The sequence below is a fragment of the Miniopterus natalensis genome, chromosome X, assembly GCF_054644295.1.
Source record: "Miniopterus natalensis isolate mMinNat1 chromosome X, mMinNat1.hap1, whole genome shotgun sequence".
NCBI classification, from domain to species: Eukaryota; Metazoa; Chordata; class Mammalia; order Chiroptera; family Miniopteridae; genus Miniopterus; species Miniopterus natalensis.
In genome coordinates this window covers 84434112-84452535 of record NC_142103.1, presented here as the reverse complement: position 1 = coordinate 84452535, position 18424 = coordinate 84434112, and the positions used below count along the sequence as shown (strand labels likewise).

Genomic DNA, 18424 nt, shown 5'->3' with positions numbered 1-18424 from the left:
TGGTAAAATATCCAAAAACCTATACTAAGTATTTCCAAATCAAAAAGTAGCTGGCGTAAAAATATTATTTTAATAAATAGACTTTAAGGCAAATAAGTGTATTAATGCAAAAATAAATAGTCCAATGTACAGAAAAATTTCCAACTTTTTTACACCTAACCACATAATCTCAAAATGCATAAAGGAAAAACTGGCAAATATGATAGGAAAAACGACCCTATCCCCAGTTAGAGTGGGAGATTTTATTATGCGTCTCTCAATAACTGAGAGGTCCAGCGGACAGAACATTATTAGCAAGGCCCTAACTAGACCTGACCAACACAATCAGATTAGGTTTTCCTTTACCTTTTAAGCTTAACTTGGCCGTGCTGGAAAAAAATGGGCAATTCTTGCCCTTTGCTTACTTAAATACTTTGCTACCTTTCTGGGGCTTTTTTTTCTGTGCTTTACAGATACTGCCTTTCGGCAAAGTCTGACAGGGAACTGAAGAGCAGTCTTTTCTGCTTACAGATGCCTAGAAACTTCTTGGGAAGAGAAGCCCAGACCCTCAGCCCTTTGGAATTGGTCAGGGAAAAAAGGTCGCTGCCCTTCTCTTAGAGTCCCCCAAACTCTCCTTTTCCTTCCTTGAGGCCTATGTCCCTCCTTTCCTTTTTTTCTTCTTCCCTCTTTTTTTCTCTATCCCTTTCCCAATCTTTTCTTCTCTTTTCACCCTTAAATATTATATTATTTTAGATCTTCCTGGTGGTAGAAAAGCAAAGCAGTTCATCGTCTTTTGAAGTGAAAAAAATCCCATTTTAACCAATATTTCAAAAAGTGAACTTGTCCTTAATTAGTATGGGTCTTTATAATTTTAAATTCTTGTTATTTTATTTAATAGGATAATAAAATTGACAATGTAAGCAGCTAAACCATTTCAGAAAATGGTTTCCTTGAGTGGATGATATTATACTATACTTCTACTAATGAAAATAGTTTACAAAACAAGTCAAACACACTCTAATACTTGCAATTGCCGAATGCTTTTCTTTTTTATATGAAATCTATGGCACACCACATTTTTGATATTACATGAAGAAACTCAGCAATGAGCAGTTGTTAGTACACAATGAATCTCTCTCTTACCAGAGTATTTGTGAGGTAGATGTGCTGATAAGAACATAATAAAGTAACTAAAATGGGTAAAATTCCAACTAGCATGTGTTTGCCTTCTTACTTGTAGAACAGAAAAAACAAGTCTAGACTAATATTTTCCAGTAGTAGATGGAAATGGGATTAGCAATGGGCTAAAAAATTCTCTGAAAATATAATTACTCAGACATGAATTTAGAACAAATAAATATCTTTTTTATTATAAATTCATTTATATAAATGAATTCATATAAATATAGCTGTTCATTCTCTTGATAACTCATACTCTGAATTTAGAGCTTCTGTTTGCCAATAATACACTTAAATAATTAACTATAGAAGATAATGGTCAATTCACTTTATTATTTAGTCTCCTCCACCTTTCTGATGCACAAAGAAACCTAAGAGGTAAATTAATCAAACTCTATTCTATAGAGCCCTAGCATTCTTTTAAAGTACTTTGGTTTGACTGTAGGGGGGTTGCGTACGTGAATTGGAGCTTCCAGTTTCTCATCCTACTTCAACCAGATCAGCTGTACGTTAATTTGTTGGTTTTTTAAATATATAAATATATCTTTATTGATTTCAGAGAGAGGAAGGGAGAGGGAGAGAGAGAGAAACATTAATGATGAGAATCATTGATCGGCTGCCTCCTGCACGCCCCCTGCTGGGGATCGAGCCCGAAACCTGGGCATGTGCCCTGACCGGGAATCGAACCGTAATCTCCTGGATCCTAGGTCGATGCTGTGCCGTTAATTTGTTTTATATGTTGAGATTCTGTCTTAGGTATTGTTCATACACAGGACCCCCAAACAAAAATAAAATGCTTGAAAGCTACTGATCAAATCTCACTCTTTGATTTTGATAGATAAAGACATTGAGCTTTTTTAAAAAGTCTAAGTTCTTTGCCCAAGGTCACACAGTGCAGGAGAGGAACTAAAACTAAAAAGCAGGATTTTAAACTCTCAGTTGATTGCACTTTTCATCTCACCAGTTTTATACATGTAGCTTCCTTTGTAGTTAAGACAAGGTAGATTGTTCCAGTAAAAGCCCAAATGGATCATGTGTCTCACATGTTTTATGTGGTCTTTCCTCCCTTGTTGACCCTGGTTTTGGCTGTGATTTGCTTTTGGCCAATGAATTTGTAAGGAATGTGAAGGAAGTAGATATTTGATAACCATTTGTATATTAGGGCTCGCCTTCTTTTGCTACTGGTAATTCTTCTGTACTGTATGAAAAATAGTAGGCTCATCTCATAGAAGTTGTAGAGAGCTCATGGACAGAATTTCCAGTTGATGTCCCAGTTCATGAATGAGTCCACCCAATACCACTTGAAGCAGATAAGCTTTCCCAAATGAGGAGAGACCTGAGAATCATGAGCAAATAAGCTGTTTCTTTACACCAATAGGTTTCGGTGTAGTTTGTTATGCAGAGATAGCTGATAGCTGACCAAAACAGCAGTATTGACTTATTGTTACAGCCATGACCTATTCTAGGATCTGAGTATAGCATGCTTTTATGGATTATTTCAAAAACTGTAGATTACACTGACTTCTTCTAGTAGCTAACGTTATATTAGTATAAATTAAGTATTCTTTCATTAGACTGATTCTTTCCTATGTTCTTTTATCTGATAAATTTAGATATATTTGGTTATCTTTAATTACAGAACCCTGGCAACTGCCACAGTTACCAGGATCACCTGTAACGAAGAGGCCCTAGGTGAGCTACATCTGAGAGTAGGAATGGAAGGGACAGGTCCAGAATGTTCTTAAAATTTGTGATGCCCTGGTCAAAAGTACATATGGAAGCCACATACCATATGTCTAAATTTTAAAAGTAATTAAACTAACAAAATTTTAAGTAGAATACATTCTGTCATTTTACATTAATAAATGTTCTTTATATAAACCTGAAAGAGCCAAGTTTGAATTTAGAACTCTTGGTTTCCTCAGAGTTTTGCACTAGACTATGACAGCAAAATAGTTGGCCCCTGGCCCAGTGCTCATCTCCTTTTCTTCCTTCTTTCAACTCTAACATGTGCCATAATGGTGGTTGTGTACAAATTTGTGGGTACCCCAGCTCACATAATTAATATTAGTCTACAGCTTCCTCTTAATAGCCATTCGTTAGTTACCCTTCAATTCCGGGAGTCTTACAATGGGGAAGACTGACATTGGGAAGAGTCTTGTGCAAGCACTGGAAATGGGATCAAAGCAACTGGGATAGTGAATTAGGGCATCCCATGAACTTGGAACATGGATGGGGCTCGGCTCCATGTAGCTCTGTCCCATTGGGCTCCTTGCACACGCAGAGAGACAATACCGGAGGGGATTGAGAGTAAGACCCTAGAAAGCATGAGGCCCACGACAGGAAGCCCTCTTTCCCATGTGTAAGGGTGTGTATTAGGTTGGGGAACCCCAGACCCTGAGCCCAGGTCTTGAGATCAATAGTTTGAAAAGTGATCTCAGGAACCATAGGTAGGAGTGTGAGAAAGTGAGAGACAGCAAAGAGACGCAGCCAGTTCAGGGAGTGTAAATGAACAATCGCCAGTGTGAGCTATTTGGGCTCAATTTCACCGGGAATCTTTAAGAGTTAGTAGAGAATTCACCCCAGAGTTATTCTAATCAAAAGACAAAGACGCTGGGTTATTTTTCACCAATATGATATATTTTTTGTTGAGGACTGCAGCTGCAGGCATTAACTGTCACTTCTGGCCTGATCCATGTGAGCTCCCTCCTGTGATAAGAGGAAGCCCTCAAGAAGAATGTCACAGTTTTCCGTAAAGCCATTAACTTACAGGGAAGATTTAAATGAAAGGAGACATGGCAGGACATGGATAGCGCCTGCCACAGTGCAGAATTGGAAAGGACTTTGAGAAAACATGTCCCTAAAAGAGAATAATGGTATGGTGACATAATGTAGCCAGTAACATTTCCAAGTTTCTAAAAATCAAGATAGTTTCCATCTCTGCTTTTTATATCTAAGGGAATGTGGTTAGTTGGCTGATGAATACTTTCATCTAGAAGTGACTTTTTGTTAATAATAAATGATAATATTCCTACTTATGTTTCCGGCATGAATCAATTAAATTATTTCAGATGTTTAAGAAAAAGAAACAAATACTGTTTTATCAATATATCTTCAAATATAGGACCATCTTTTCTACAAATTCCATTTAATGGTGGATTTGTTTTTGGGCTTGTAAGGGAGAGGGGCTGGCACTGTGCATTCCTCGGGGTCTCTGCTCGTGAACATTGCGTGACTTGGAAAATGTACACTTAAGAATGTCCTTAGTTTCACTTTCAGACTCAGTATCATTAGGAAATGAATATTTTTAAGGAAAACAAAATAGTGTATAATATAGAGCTTTTGACAGAAGCTTTATATGTGAATGTGTACATATCAATTATTGTTTACTATTAAATGGCTAGTTATTCTTTATCTTTGATGAAAATAATAATTACTGTTGAATTCTTTAAATTTCCTATTCAAAGCAATTTAATTTTCTTTAACTTACTAATTTAAATATTTTAATTTCATTCTGTTAAGCAAGAGAAACATGAGGCTTCTTTATTTCTGTTATAAAGCAACAGCTTTTGATCAAATAATTATCTCACCTGGTTTGTTCTAATGATGTTGCCACAACTCAAATACTTCTTTCAGAATGAAAGTCATCAATGAATAATAGATGATAAAATGTGCCTTGAGTCCTTTTTGACAAGAAGAAATTTTATTCTGAAATTTGATTTGCACTTGAAAAGGATGGAATAAAGATAACATTCTCAGACTTATTTCCTCCTTAGACCAGCTGAGAATCTTGGACTTTGGTTAGATGTAATATAGATTTCAAATGTGATCCATTAACAATGTGTTTTAATATATAATACATAACACTTTACATAATATATATAACATACAGCAATATACAATGTGCAATATATACTATATATAATTAATACATTTTTATAATACATAGCACATAACATGTAACAAAATATACACATACATATCCTCAATTTATTTGAAAAGTTATTTAAAGCAATTAATGTTTTTGCAGGAGTGAATGATTTTCTTGGTGTACAAACTTCAGCGTGTTTGAAAACACATTTGCCATTTTGAACTTTTGAGGCATCAAATGCGGGTCAATTAAAATGATAGCCAATTAATGTCATAATACTTGTCTGGTCCATTGATTGATAAACTTGATTTTTATTTTCTTGGTTTGAGAGAACTTGTCTGCATTAGGCTTCTAAATATTTTTTATCATTTCTTTTTCATCTGTTACTTAAATACTTTGGCATTAACAGTGAAATTTGTATTATATTCTTATACCGCATCCTACTTTAGGGGTGAGAGTTTTTTTATAATTGCTTTCTCATTTCATGGAGAATGAAAAACTGCTGATCTTCTGAGAAAAGGTGATATTGCTTGGAAGGAAAGGAACAGCATAGAGAGCCTCCCCATCATAAGAAATGATATTACCTATTAACTTCAGATAAATGGCATAGCAAGTGGATATGAGAGGTATTAATCAGACATTCCTCTTTGTGCCGCTCTTGGTTATTAACTACGAAAACCTTTATTTCTATCTGTTGACTAAGTCGCAAATTATTTTGCTTGTTATGGGACAGAGCACCCATAAGTCATGGAAATCTAATAATGCTTATCAAATGTTCCATGTATCTCTCTTATTTCTCAACCCCCATTCTGTTGGATAGAGCCAACTAAATGTGATGTGTGATACTTTCGGGCTGAGCCCAGAAAAGCCCTTGAGCAAACTTCTAGCCTCTCCTCTTCCCCTGACCTGTCAGGGAGGGAGGGGAGGTATTTCTGCTGGTGCTGCTGCAAGATAGTGGGGTCTTTCACAGCGTGGGTCCCTAGAGACTTCGTGGAGCAGCCCTTCCTCCAACCCATCTGTCATTGATAAATAAACTTGCTTGTTGTGCCCTGGAGATGTAGGGTTAGTGTGTTACTTTGGCATCACCTAGTCTCTTCTAGATTATGCAGTTAAATACAATAATATTAAATATTGCTTTACCCCAAAATGAATTTTAGGATTGATGCCATTTGAAATGATTAATTTATTTTTCACTTATTTTGATAGTTCCAGAAGGATCTTTTCCAGTTTCTTTACAATTTGCTCCTCTCTGTCCTGGGCGCTACCCTTGTAAAATTTTGTTGACGTCAAAGTATGACGTGCGGCTCTATTATATTGAAGGCGTGGTGAATGATGAATGTCCGGAGGCTAGATTTGATTTTGAAACACCAGCATTTGAAGCCCTTACCCAGAATATTCCAATAGTAAGTATGAACGTGGGGCTTTTGGGGCGTTTTTCTTCATTCCCACTGCCACCATCTCAGAATCCTCCAAACTTCTCATCTTGAACTATTACTGATTTATTTATTTTTAATCTTCTTTTTTAACTTATTGATTTTAGAGAGAGAGGGAGGGATGGGAGAGAGAGAAAAAAAAGAGAGAGGAGGGAGAGAGAGAGGAACATCGATTTGTTGTTCCACTTACTCATGCATTCATTGGTTGATTCTTGTATGTTCCCTGAGCAGGGATCAAACTTGGTCCATTTCTAATTGCATTATCTGTTGCTATTTGTTTCTCTACATCGATGTCAGAGTTTTATTTCTGCATATAAATGTCATCATGTTACTCACCTGATTAATCATTTATGCTGGATCTCTTTGCTTAAAACAATTAACCTTAACTTCCTTAACCTCTCATGAAATTCCTACTCCAAAGCTATGCCTCCTGGCTCCACCAGTCAGAGTAAGGGTCTCTCAGATCACTCTGCTCCAAATTCAGTTGTGATCTTGACACTTATTAAGATGGGTTCATAGGTATTAAGAATAGTGATAGGCTGCAGCTTGGCTCTCTGTTACTCAAAGTGATAATGCAGCGTAGAAGAAGGTAATATAATTGTAAGGGATTTTGAGTTCTTTGATTGATAAATAGTTTTTTACTTGATTAGTTATTAAAGATATAACAGAAGTCTGCTCAAAGCCCAAAAACTTGCCCTGAAGAGTTATGTAGCCTTTGCTATGTATGCAATCTACCAGTTAGAACACTTTTTATGACCCATTATTAGGAGTAAAATGTGTAACCTCAAGACCATGTTATCATTTAAACAATTAGTAAGGCAGACAAAGGAATATTCCTTGAGCTATTAAATAATTCATGGATTAACCTGTTAGGCAACGCTCCCGTATGACACTGGAAGGACATATAGTCATTCTTATGCCTTATATTCACGTTCTTGATAGTTATTAACAAATATGACTTTCTAGTGGTGACTCTTAAGAAATACAATTAAAAATACAGTATATAATTTTATGAAAAGCACCAAGAATTTATGTCATTCAACTTTATAAATATCATCTTTCTGATATTTCTCTACCTTTTTTCCTGCTTTAGATGAATAAAACGAAGAATGAATGGAAATGTCAAATGACTATAGAAGGAGAATGTTTTTACGGACCTTCTAATTTATCTGTCAGGCCAGGTGAAACAGCACAGTACCCTCTCACATTCAAACCTCTTTTGGAATGTGAGATTACGGTATGAACTCAATGATAATTTTTGCCAAGTATTAATGTGTCAATAAAACAATGTCTGATATTAACCTGTAAATTTACTGTAAGTCTTTTTGCAGAAAAGTTATATTTTCATGAATTTGAACCTTAGAGTTCACGCTGCTTGAAACTCTAATAATGTTTTAACTTGAGTGATAAACATTCTGAAAATTGCATGCCATTGGCTGCCAGTACTTATATCTAGGTTACTTTTACATAACGCGCTTAACAAAGTAAAATCATTGCTCTTATTGCTTTTATTCATCAAGAAAGTTGGTATTTTGGAAATTATTTTCTGAAGACATATTTCTTTGACAAGCATGTAAACGTGCACGTAGTTCCTATGCAAGAGAATGCCTATATAAACTCTGTATTTAGAGAAAGAGAAATAAGGAGGCTGTCACAGGAAATTCATCTTGGTCAGTAGAGGTATTAACTGCAAGAGTCAATGCTGACACCTTCTTGAATGCTCATTTTATTAATCAGACTCAAGGTGGATAGGATAGTAGAGGTTGTTTGGCGTCCAACTGTGACTCCTGTAGAGCTGAAATTTGGTTGATTTATCCCAGGGAAAACTTACTGTACAAAATAAAACAGACGGTTCGGAGCATGTCTTTGTCATGAAAGGGATTGGCAGAAGGCCCGTGGCCTTGGAATGCATCATTGTTAACTGTCTCGTGGGGATCTCAGAAGATAGAACCATAATGGTGCCCAATTATACAAAGAGCATGGTAACATTTAAGGTAAGACCTTTTTTAGTATAAAAGTATTTTTAGAGGGAGTATATTGGATTATATGAAAATTTAAAAACATTTAATTTTATTTAAGTGAAGTAATGACACATAAAGAATGTTTCAAATTCTACTTTTTATTGGTCTAACAGCTACTAAATTTCATTGCAATTATAAAGCTTAATTAGTGCCAAACAAGCTTTATTTCTAAGTATTAGTATATAATCATAAGAAACATTAAAATATACTCATTTGAGTCATGTGTATTTTCACTTGAAGAAATTCTACATGGTAATAAAAGGTATTTTCAAAAGAATTTTTAAACAGCTTTTGAAATTTTAATGTGAAACCTATCCGCACAACATTTCAGAAGTGTACTCTATCATTTACTAGTGTGAATAATCGTGGGAATGTGAAGAAATGCGTAATTATTTACATCTTTATTTTTATGAAGTTTTGCACTTAGCTCCCTTTGCTTGATTTGTTTCAGCCAATCTCAAAATAATTTTTTACACTTTCCACTCCCATATTTATCTACAAATTGTTGTGTGCCCAATAGAATCCTTGCAAGGAGCTTCAAATATCTGTCCATCACAGGTGCCTGAATTCAATTTTAGAGGGTACTGCCAAAGTTGGGAAATTCTCTGCATTTACCTTCTGATTTTTTTATGATCTCAAAAAATATGGGCTTTGGTTTTCTTCTTGCTTCCTTGCTCAATTGCAAATGGAGGGGGTATTATGAATGAAAATCTCATTTTGTCACTCCCCTGCTAAAACTCTTCAGTGTTATCCCTTACCTTCACATACTCCTCTAAGTGGGTTTTAACCACCCTTCAAAAGCTTATGTGCTCAGCTTCATCTCTTGTCACTTTTGGCTCCAGCAACACTTAGGCCTTTGTATGCAATATTTCCTTTCGCTATGATCTAGAAATCTCGTTCCAACTTCCTATCTTCCATTTCTCTGTGTTTGTCTAACTCCTTTTCATTGTCTAGAGCAAGTCCTAGATGCTGCTTTTCCAAAAATCCTTCCCTGTTCCCATAAACCTGGAGCAGATGCTTTTCATGTGCGCCCACAACATTTTTGTACCTGTGCCATTGTATATACATCATATCGCTATTACCTGTTTATTATTCTAATAATAATAAAGGTTATAAATTGTGAGACAAGGGCATGCCTCTCTTATTCGTATTTTTATAACTAGCATAAAGCATAGTATCAAGCATATAATAGTTTTTGAGGAAGTTTTGTTTTAAGGAACAGATATAAATATAATGGGTGACATTTAAAAAGAAGAAGGGAAGGAAAGAAGGAAGGAAGGGAAAATCATGACTACTTGGATTTACTAAAACTAAGGGGGAAAAATTACTTTTCTACCACTCCCTTTCCCCTTCCAGCATTTACTGGTGATCAAGGAATCCTGTCCTAAGAGTTTGATGAAGACAAGTTAAAGAAAAATCTGTAATTTTATAACGTTGGTTATTTTATTTTGTTATTATGGCAGAGATGATTTCTGTATGAATGCATTTTTAAAATGTAAGCTTTTAAAAATAATGATTTTGCTATATTAACTATCTAATGAAATGTAGAAGTGGAATTCTATTCATAACAAAATTATTCTCACCAACAATAATAATTAAAGTCTATATTTCTATCATTTTTAATCCACAAATAAAGCTGAAGAACCTGGTTATTTTACTTCTAGGGTGTAAATTTTTAGTGAAGCTCTTTCTGTAATTAAAGATATTACCTATTAAATTAGTTAAATTTTATTTCATTGAAGTATTAATAATTCTATTCATGTGTTCCAGGTCTTCCTAATGTTTTTATATTTCTATCCTCAGGACATTTGCCAAACTATTCAACAGTTATAGTTTGACATTGCAGTTGCCTTAGGCTGCAATAACAGTTGTGGCCAACAACTTGAAAGGAAGATCTGGGGAATGTGATGTCCTTAGGGGATTTTAAAAACTTCACATATTCCTGGGGAACATGCAGGTCACATGCATGTGCTGAGTTGTGCACTTGCCCAGGAAAGATCTGAGAGGATGCCAGTGTTTCCATTTCTGGCTGACCCAGAAGCACTGTGTAAGCTGGAAATTAAGGCCACAGCAGAGTTAAAAATAACTACCCGAGTGCTCAAAGTGTGCCTCAACACATATACAATGCTCCTTGAAAAAGGGCAGATGATTTATTGTTTCAAGGCATTTAAAGAAACCTGTGATAAATTATTGCTGACCACTAAGCTAATTAAACAGGGACTTTATTGGGCACACACTACTGTGAATGCAGAATCTACAGAATTGGTTCAGAAAAGTCACTAAACCCACAAAGAACAAAACATGGGGAAGTAGTGATCTGATTTCGAAAATGGCTATACTACCTTATATAAAACATACATTTTTCAACAAAAACAACAAAATTTATGAGGCAAAGAAAAAAGAAACAAATGGGAAAGTATGACCCACACACAGGAAAATAAGTAGTCACTAGGAGCTATCTCTGAAGGGGCCCACGTGTTGGCTAAGTAGATAAAGACTTTAAACCTTTGTAAATATGTTCAGTGAACTAAAAGGAATCTTGTCTGAAGAATTAACGAAAAGTTTCAATAAACGGATAATATCAATAAATATGTAGAATTATAAAAAATAAATTCTGGAGTTGAAAAGTACAATAAGAGAAAGGAATCATTGACTATATGGGCTCGAAATATTTTCTAATTTCCCTTGGAATTTCTTCTTTGACATGTTATTTTGGACTATGCTGTCTAAAATGTCACCTATTTAAGGATTTCCCAATTTTCCTCCCATTTTTGACTTCTAATCTAGTTCCATTATTGTTAAAACACATACTGTGGATGATGGCAGCCCTTTTCAATTTATTGAGGCTTCTTTTATGTCCTAAAACATGGTCTGTCCTGGGGAATATTCCATATATGCTTGAGACATACTAAAAGGCATCTATGAAAATCCCACAACTAACATCATACTTAATGAGAAAACATTGAATAATCTTTCCCTATGCTCAGGAATAAGGTATGGATTTTCACTCTTGCCACTTGTACTGAACATTGTACTAGAAGGTACCAGCTAGCGCAATTAGTTAAGAACAGGAAGACAAAGCATCCACATTGAAAAGGAAGAAATAACATGATCTCTATTTGTAGATAACATAATCTCATAAATAGAAAATTATAAGAAATTCACTAAATATGCACTTTAAACTAATACATGAGTTTAGAAGATTTGCAGGATATAAGATCAATGTCAAAATATCCACCATTTCTATATATTAGCAATGAACAATCCAAAGTGAAATTAATAATCATTTACAATAACATTAAAAATAATAAAATGGTTAGGAGCAAGCCTGACAAAAGAAGGACAAGACTTGTACACTGAAAACTCCAAAATATTATTGAATGAAATTTAAGAAATTTCCAGTAAATAGAAAGATATATCCTGTGCTCACGGATCAAAAGACTTAATATTGTTCTAATGGCAATGTCATCCAATCTGATATTCAGATTCAACACTATCAAAATCCCAGCTTACGTTTTTGCAGAATCTGGCAAGGTAATCCTAAAATTCATGTAGAAATGCATGGTACACAGAATAGACAGAGCAGTCTTGTGAAATAAAGAAAAAATGGGATGACTCATACTTCCTGATTTTAAAACTTACTACAAACCGTTCACTACAAAACTCTAATATTATAGAAAATGTAGTACTGACATCAGGTAGGCATATAGGCAAATGGAACAGAATAGAGCATTCGTAAGTCAACCCTTATAATAATGATTTATCAATTTTTGACAAAGATACCAAGAGAATTCAATGAAACAGAATAGTGTTTTTAAAAAACTGCAAAGAGAACTGCGAAAGAATGAAATTGGACCCTAACTCGTACCATGTGCCAAAGTAAACTCAAAATGGATCATAGACCAAAATTTAATAGATAGAACTAAAAGTCGTAGAAGAAAACATAGCAACAGTAGGGGCTCTCCCTGGAGCATGGCCATCCCTGTCTTCCCTCCCAGGCAATGCGTCTTTACTTTGCTCTCCTAAACTCTAAGGGTCCCCACGAGACTTGCAACTAGGGGAGCAGCAGACGGCAGCATCCCACCCAGGGCTTACCCCCTGAACCTGTCCCAAGCCCCCCTTTTCTCTGACTCACCAGTGAGCTGGCAGCAGCCCGGCCTTGGCTCACTTCTCTCCTATAATGTTTCTAGAGAGTCAAAGCAGAGCACCGCCTAGGCGCTCTCCTGTCGCTTCTTCCACCTTAAGCTCCCTTTGTTTCACTCCCCCTGGCTTAATGAATGTTCTCTCAAAATCACCTGGACTCAAAAGAGAAAAAGAAGAAAACATAGCAGTAAATCTTCATGACCTTCGGTTAGGCAATTATTTTTTAGATATGACACCAAAAGCACAAGTGACGAAACAATAAATAAATTAGACTTCAAAGTTAGAATGACTGTGCTTCAAATGATACCTTGAAGAAAGTGAAAAATCCAACCAGAGAATGAAAGAAAATATCCACACGCCATGTATCTGATAAGGGCCTTATTTCTAGAGTATGTAAAGAATGTCTTACAACTCAATAATAAAATGACAAGTAATGCACTTTTTAAAATGTGCAGAGAATTTGAATAGTCATTTCTCCAAAGAGGATATGCAAATAAGCAAAAGGGGGGTGAAAAGTTATTCCACATTATTAGCCATTAAGGAAATGGAAATGGAAATCACAATGAGATACCACTTCACACTCACTAGAATAGCTCTAATCAAAATGACAGACAATGAAAACTTTGAGAGAAGATGTAAAAAAATAGGAGCCATCACCCATTGCTGGTGGGAAAGAAAAATGGTACAGCCATTTTGGAAAACAGTTTTGGAAAGCAGTGACTTAAAAGGTTAAACCCTGAGTTATAATTTGCCTAAGCAGTTCCACTCCAAGATGTATTTCCATGAGAAATGGAAATCTATGTCCACTTAAAAATTTGTACGTATTTTCATAACAGCATTGTTCATAATAGACAAAATGCAAAAAACTTTAATCAACTTAGGAATGGATACACAACACGTGCATCATACAACTGAATACTACTCCTCAATAAAAGAAATGATGTACAGATATATATCACAATGTACATGAACCTTGAAAACATTATGCTAAGTGAAAAAAGCCAGTCACAAAAAGACCACATAGTGTATGATTTCTTTTATATGGATTTTTCAGAATAGGCAAATTTATAGAGGCTCAAAATAGATTAGTGTTTGCCTGGGCAGTGGGTGGGGTGTGGCAAGAGGTAAATACTCAGTATGCTGAAAGTTGAGTTTAACCAGAGTTGTGGTCAAGTGCTTAAATATTCTTTATATGTTGTATTAATATTGATGTAGAAATTCATTGAGATGGTTCATCTTTTGTACATCAAATTGCATAGGGAAAATGTTGCATGGCCTACAAGAGATACTCAGATTTCCTAAGATCTGGCTACAAGTAGCAACAGAAAATAAACCTTGTTTTTTTTGCAAGGATCTCCTTTGTTCTACTTTTTTCATAGGTCTCAGATTTTTCTTCTACTGTATGTAGCATTTTTGAGGCTTGCTTTTTATTTAAGAGTGAACAGTTTTAATGGACGTATTTCAATGAAATTTCATTTTCTTCTATGCTTTAGCTTGTTACACTGATTTCATATCAATGTTGGCATATAGTTCTTGATTTTTGAATTCTCTTTTCCAGGTATCTTCAAATCTTCCAATAGTGTGGGGAAAGCCACTCATCACCATAGAGCCTGATAGTGTAGGTCCATATGTTCTACACATAAGCTCTTGGAAACGTGGTGTATTCAAAGGTAACCAAACCATTAATAAAATATTATTAACTACCACACTAGTCCAGGTACATGAAGACAATAAATAAAAATGTAATTTACATTTCCTCTTTCTAATAAATGACCCAGAGGGAAATTTAGTTTTCCATTTCAGTCATTACCTTTCTAAATAATCAGAGCTTTGGGGCACACACTTTTTTTGTCTAATGCTATACTCTCTTGGCCATTTATTTGAATTTATTTGTGCGACAAATTCCTAGAAGTAGAAATATTTAATTGAAGGGATTTACATTTAAAACTGTGATAGTTTCAAATAGTTATACCAATTTATGCACCAGACAGCATCCTATGAGAATGTTTATAGGACTACGTATAATAAGAACATACATGCACTTAATTGATACATGAACAATAGGTTAAAATCCTTGGTATGTATGAAGTTTTCATACCGTGTGTCTAATAAAACATTCATGTATACAAATTCCCCTGGTGGTCCCTGAACAGAACTGCTTGCTTAGGAGTGGGCGTAAAAGTTATTCTTACAAGCTTTTTTAGGGAGGGGTGTGTGTGAAAAGTGTAGAAGAATACTAAGGAAGGACAGAGGGGCTGTGATTCATTAAAGGAATCAGTTATCCTATTTTGAAGAGAATCAGATGCCCTGTGGTGGTTGGATCCTGCTGAGGAAATTATTGTAATGTAGGTAAATGGATACAAGTTAGAGGTGGAGAAAGCATACACCTTGTAGTTCAGGACTAGCCTGTCAGCCCTGCTTGCCACAGTAAAGAATGTTTTAGGAAAGGGTCTGTACCTAGCACAGAAGGTGTAGAAAGCTGCTCCAAAGAAGAAAGTACAGAGAGCAGACTGGATGCCAATTCTATTAACAAGCAGAGGGGGAGTTTCAGAATAGCAAACAATGATCCAGTTAGTGCCACTGGGATGGAGTGTGCTGTGAAGGAAGAGCCAACCTGCCCACCTCCCCTCTCTGTTGGGCCTCAGATATCACCAGAGTCATAGTCATTGGCACCTTCTGAAATCTTCCTGTCACTTCGCAGACATTTGGCTTTACAAAGCCCATTAATAATTCTCCACGTGATAGGTAGATTTTGAATTATGGTGAGCCTATTCCAAGCACTTCAATAAAGTATACCGTATTTTGCCATTTTTATGTAATTCAGAAGATTAAAACTGATTTTAAGAAATATAACCTGGCCGGGCATGGCTCAGCGGTTGAGCATCGACCTAGGATCCAGGAGATCGGGGTTCGATTCCCGGTCAGGGCACAGGCCCGAGTTGCGGGCTCCATCCCCAGTCAGGGGCCTGCGGGAGGCAGTTGATCGATGATTCTCGCGTCCTTGATGTTTCTATCTCTTCCTCTCCCTCCCCCTCCCTCTCTCTGAAATCAATAAAGATTTATTAAAATATATATATATAAGTTCCAGTTTCATTTTAACCATCAAACAATAGTCCTAATGGTGAACTTTTTTTGGTTTTAGAATTTTAACTTTTTGCCATTATTTTCTATATACATAATAAATCTCAGTTTCCTGTTGTATTAAAGGCAGTGAGTTCTCTGTCTGAGAAGGAACATAAGAGGAACCTCAAACTGTGCAACATTGTTGAATTAGCAATGTTTATGAGTCCCTAGCTCCTAGTCTCTGAATCAGACTCTTAAAGTTATAGAAATTAAGCTAAGAAGAATTAAGTAATCAGATTTAATGTCTTTCTTTGTATAGTCATTTTTTGTTGGGTTTGGCAGCATTTCTGAGACCATAAAATTTCAGTACATATTTTCACTAATCAGATATGGACTCATTTAATGTTTTGGTTTGAAGCTCTTTAGAAGGAATTTGAGGACGTGAAAGGCAACTCATTGTACATTGTACATTGTAAAGTGAGGATGAATTAATGTTGCTGGCTACACAAGAGATTTTGCAGGCTTCATAATTTTGAAAAATATTTGCAAAGCATGATCATGATCATTTTCCCTAGGGTGATCCCTTAGAATTGAATTAATGCTGTCATTATGATGTGGAAAAACTGAGTATAAAGAAGGTTAATCCTATTTTTATTTTTATTGATGTTACTATTGGAAGACGTCAACAGTATTTTAAGTAGTGTAAATGTAATTGCTTCTAAACAGCTATTAATCTGTTATAAAGAAAACTAGACTATAGAGTATATGAGAATGTTCCTATTTGTGCTTTTTAAAGAAGTATATCAGTATGCGTATCAGTGGTCTTTAAAAAGTAAGTTTTCAATTCCTTTTTTTATCATATGACAATTATTCACAAGAGGCATATAGTTTGGGAAGCCTTGTTAAGCATAATAGTTATGAACAAAACTGACATTCAGACAATTATGCTCTGTTAAAATATTAACAGTAGTTGCTTTTCCTTATATGTTGGCAAGTACTCAATTGTTTGACTCCACTGTAATGTGACCCTTGCATGCTGACCGCCATAGCCCCTCCCCGGCCCCCCTGGACTTGCCAGCAATCCAGCAGCAACTAAAGAGTCACCACATGACTCATCAGGGTGCCACAGGACTTTGATCTTGTGTTCTTTCTGATTGGTCAGAAGTGGCATATAAGCTTGTTAATTATTTGGAATATTACCACTGGATACAAAAATAGATACGATATGGCTCCTGAGTCCTAAGAATTCACATCTGGTGGTGGACATAGATATCCATAAATTATCTCAATACAAGATACACACTGATGTACAAAATGCCTGAGCGTGGTAGTGGGAAGTATTTCCCCTAACAGTGGGGTTCTGCGAGGGCTTCTTAAGAGATGATGGGTTTGATGTGGACCTCAAAGGGTGAGCTGGGGTTTATCAGCCAGTCTGGTGGAGACGGCATTCAGGCGGAGAAAGCAACCTTACTGTAAACACAGAGAAGATACTTTCTGTAAATAATGAATAGAGGCCTGCATCTGGAGTGTGTATGTGTGTGTGTGGTAGGAATGCAGAGTGACATACAATTAGAAATCCAGGCAGACTTTGTTGGGCAGAGTTTTGTTTTGCTTGTAATTGCAGTGGGAGCCACAGAGGATTACCGAGGGGCCGGAGTCAACTGCGTTTTAGAAAGAGAAACCTGGGGGTAAAATATAAGGCAGATAGGAGGGCCAGGAGAGGGCAGTCAGATCTGAGAGATCATTTTGGAGCCTTTAGCAATATTCGGTTTGATCAGTTCTTATAAAATACTAGTTTGTGCCTGTTTTCCCAAAAACAGAGCCTGAGAAAGGGTTTAATTGCAAGTAGTTTATTTGAGAGATGATCATAGGAAGCCCTCTGAGAGAATGGGGGAGTACAGCAGGTCCTCAAATAATGTGGTTTCTTTCAGCATCATTTTATTATAACATTGATGGGCTGCCATAGGAACTTATCTCTTGTTTATGTCAATTAGCCTGTGGTAGTACTGGTTTTGTTATATGTCATTTCTTTTAAAGTTGCAGAACCTATAGGAAGAAAGTCAATAAAAAGTAAGCCAGATACCAGATCACTGCTGAGACCTGGGGAACCTCACCGGGAACCTTCTGAGGGAACTGTCACACCGAAGGGCAAGGGGGTTGGGGTATTTGTCCACTAACTCATACCCATAGTTCATTAAAGTTTGCTCTTCTGGCAGTAAAAAAGAATCTTATGGGACCACTGGCATGTAAAGGAACTCTCTGTAGAGGAGATTTTCATTGAGCACTGAGAGTATATACTAAAGTGGGTGTCATGGCATATTGACTGGTAAGGTGGAAATTTTGAGAAATGGATGGATTTGGAATTTTCACATCAGCCTGCAGTGAGCTGCAATGGTGTTTCAAGTGTACCTGCATGGAAGTTTGAATTTGAGCGCCCATTTGGCCATGGAACAAAGAGTAAAGACTGGCCATACTTACATGAGGATAAGGGAAGACCAAACTAAGCCAGGGACAGTGGATTAAAAAACAGGTGTACTTTCAAGAGAAAGAAAAGGGAAAGCTATTTCATCTTTTACTGTTCTTATGTTGTAGGGAATACATTCAGAAGTCAGAGATGACTTTAACCTCTGATTATGTCATAATCTGGTTGTGTGACTTTGGTAATACAGTTAATCTTAGTGAACATCAAATTTCTTACATGTAGAATATCATAGATAATTTTTAACCTTTCAGGG

At 36.1% G+C, this 18424-nt stretch overlaps 1 protein-coding gene across 1 annotated transcript in view; it reads left to right on the top strand.

The window, feature by feature from the left end:
* CFAP47 (cilia and flagella associated protein 47) overlaps positions 1 to 18424 on the top strand; it is a 354566-nt gene that overhangs the window by 239678 nt on the left and 96464 nt on the right. The window contains exons 47-50 of the mRNA XM_016216827.2: positions 6242 to 6432; positions 7556 to 7699; positions 8283 to 8456; positions 14185 to 14296. Coding sequence (XP_016072313.2) covers positions 6242 to 6432; positions 7556 to 7699; positions 8283 to 8456; positions 14185 to 14296 — 621 coding nt within the window. The remainder of the gene's footprint in view (positions 1 to 6241; positions 6433 to 7555; positions 7700 to 8282; positions 8457 to 14184; positions 14297 to 18424) is intronic.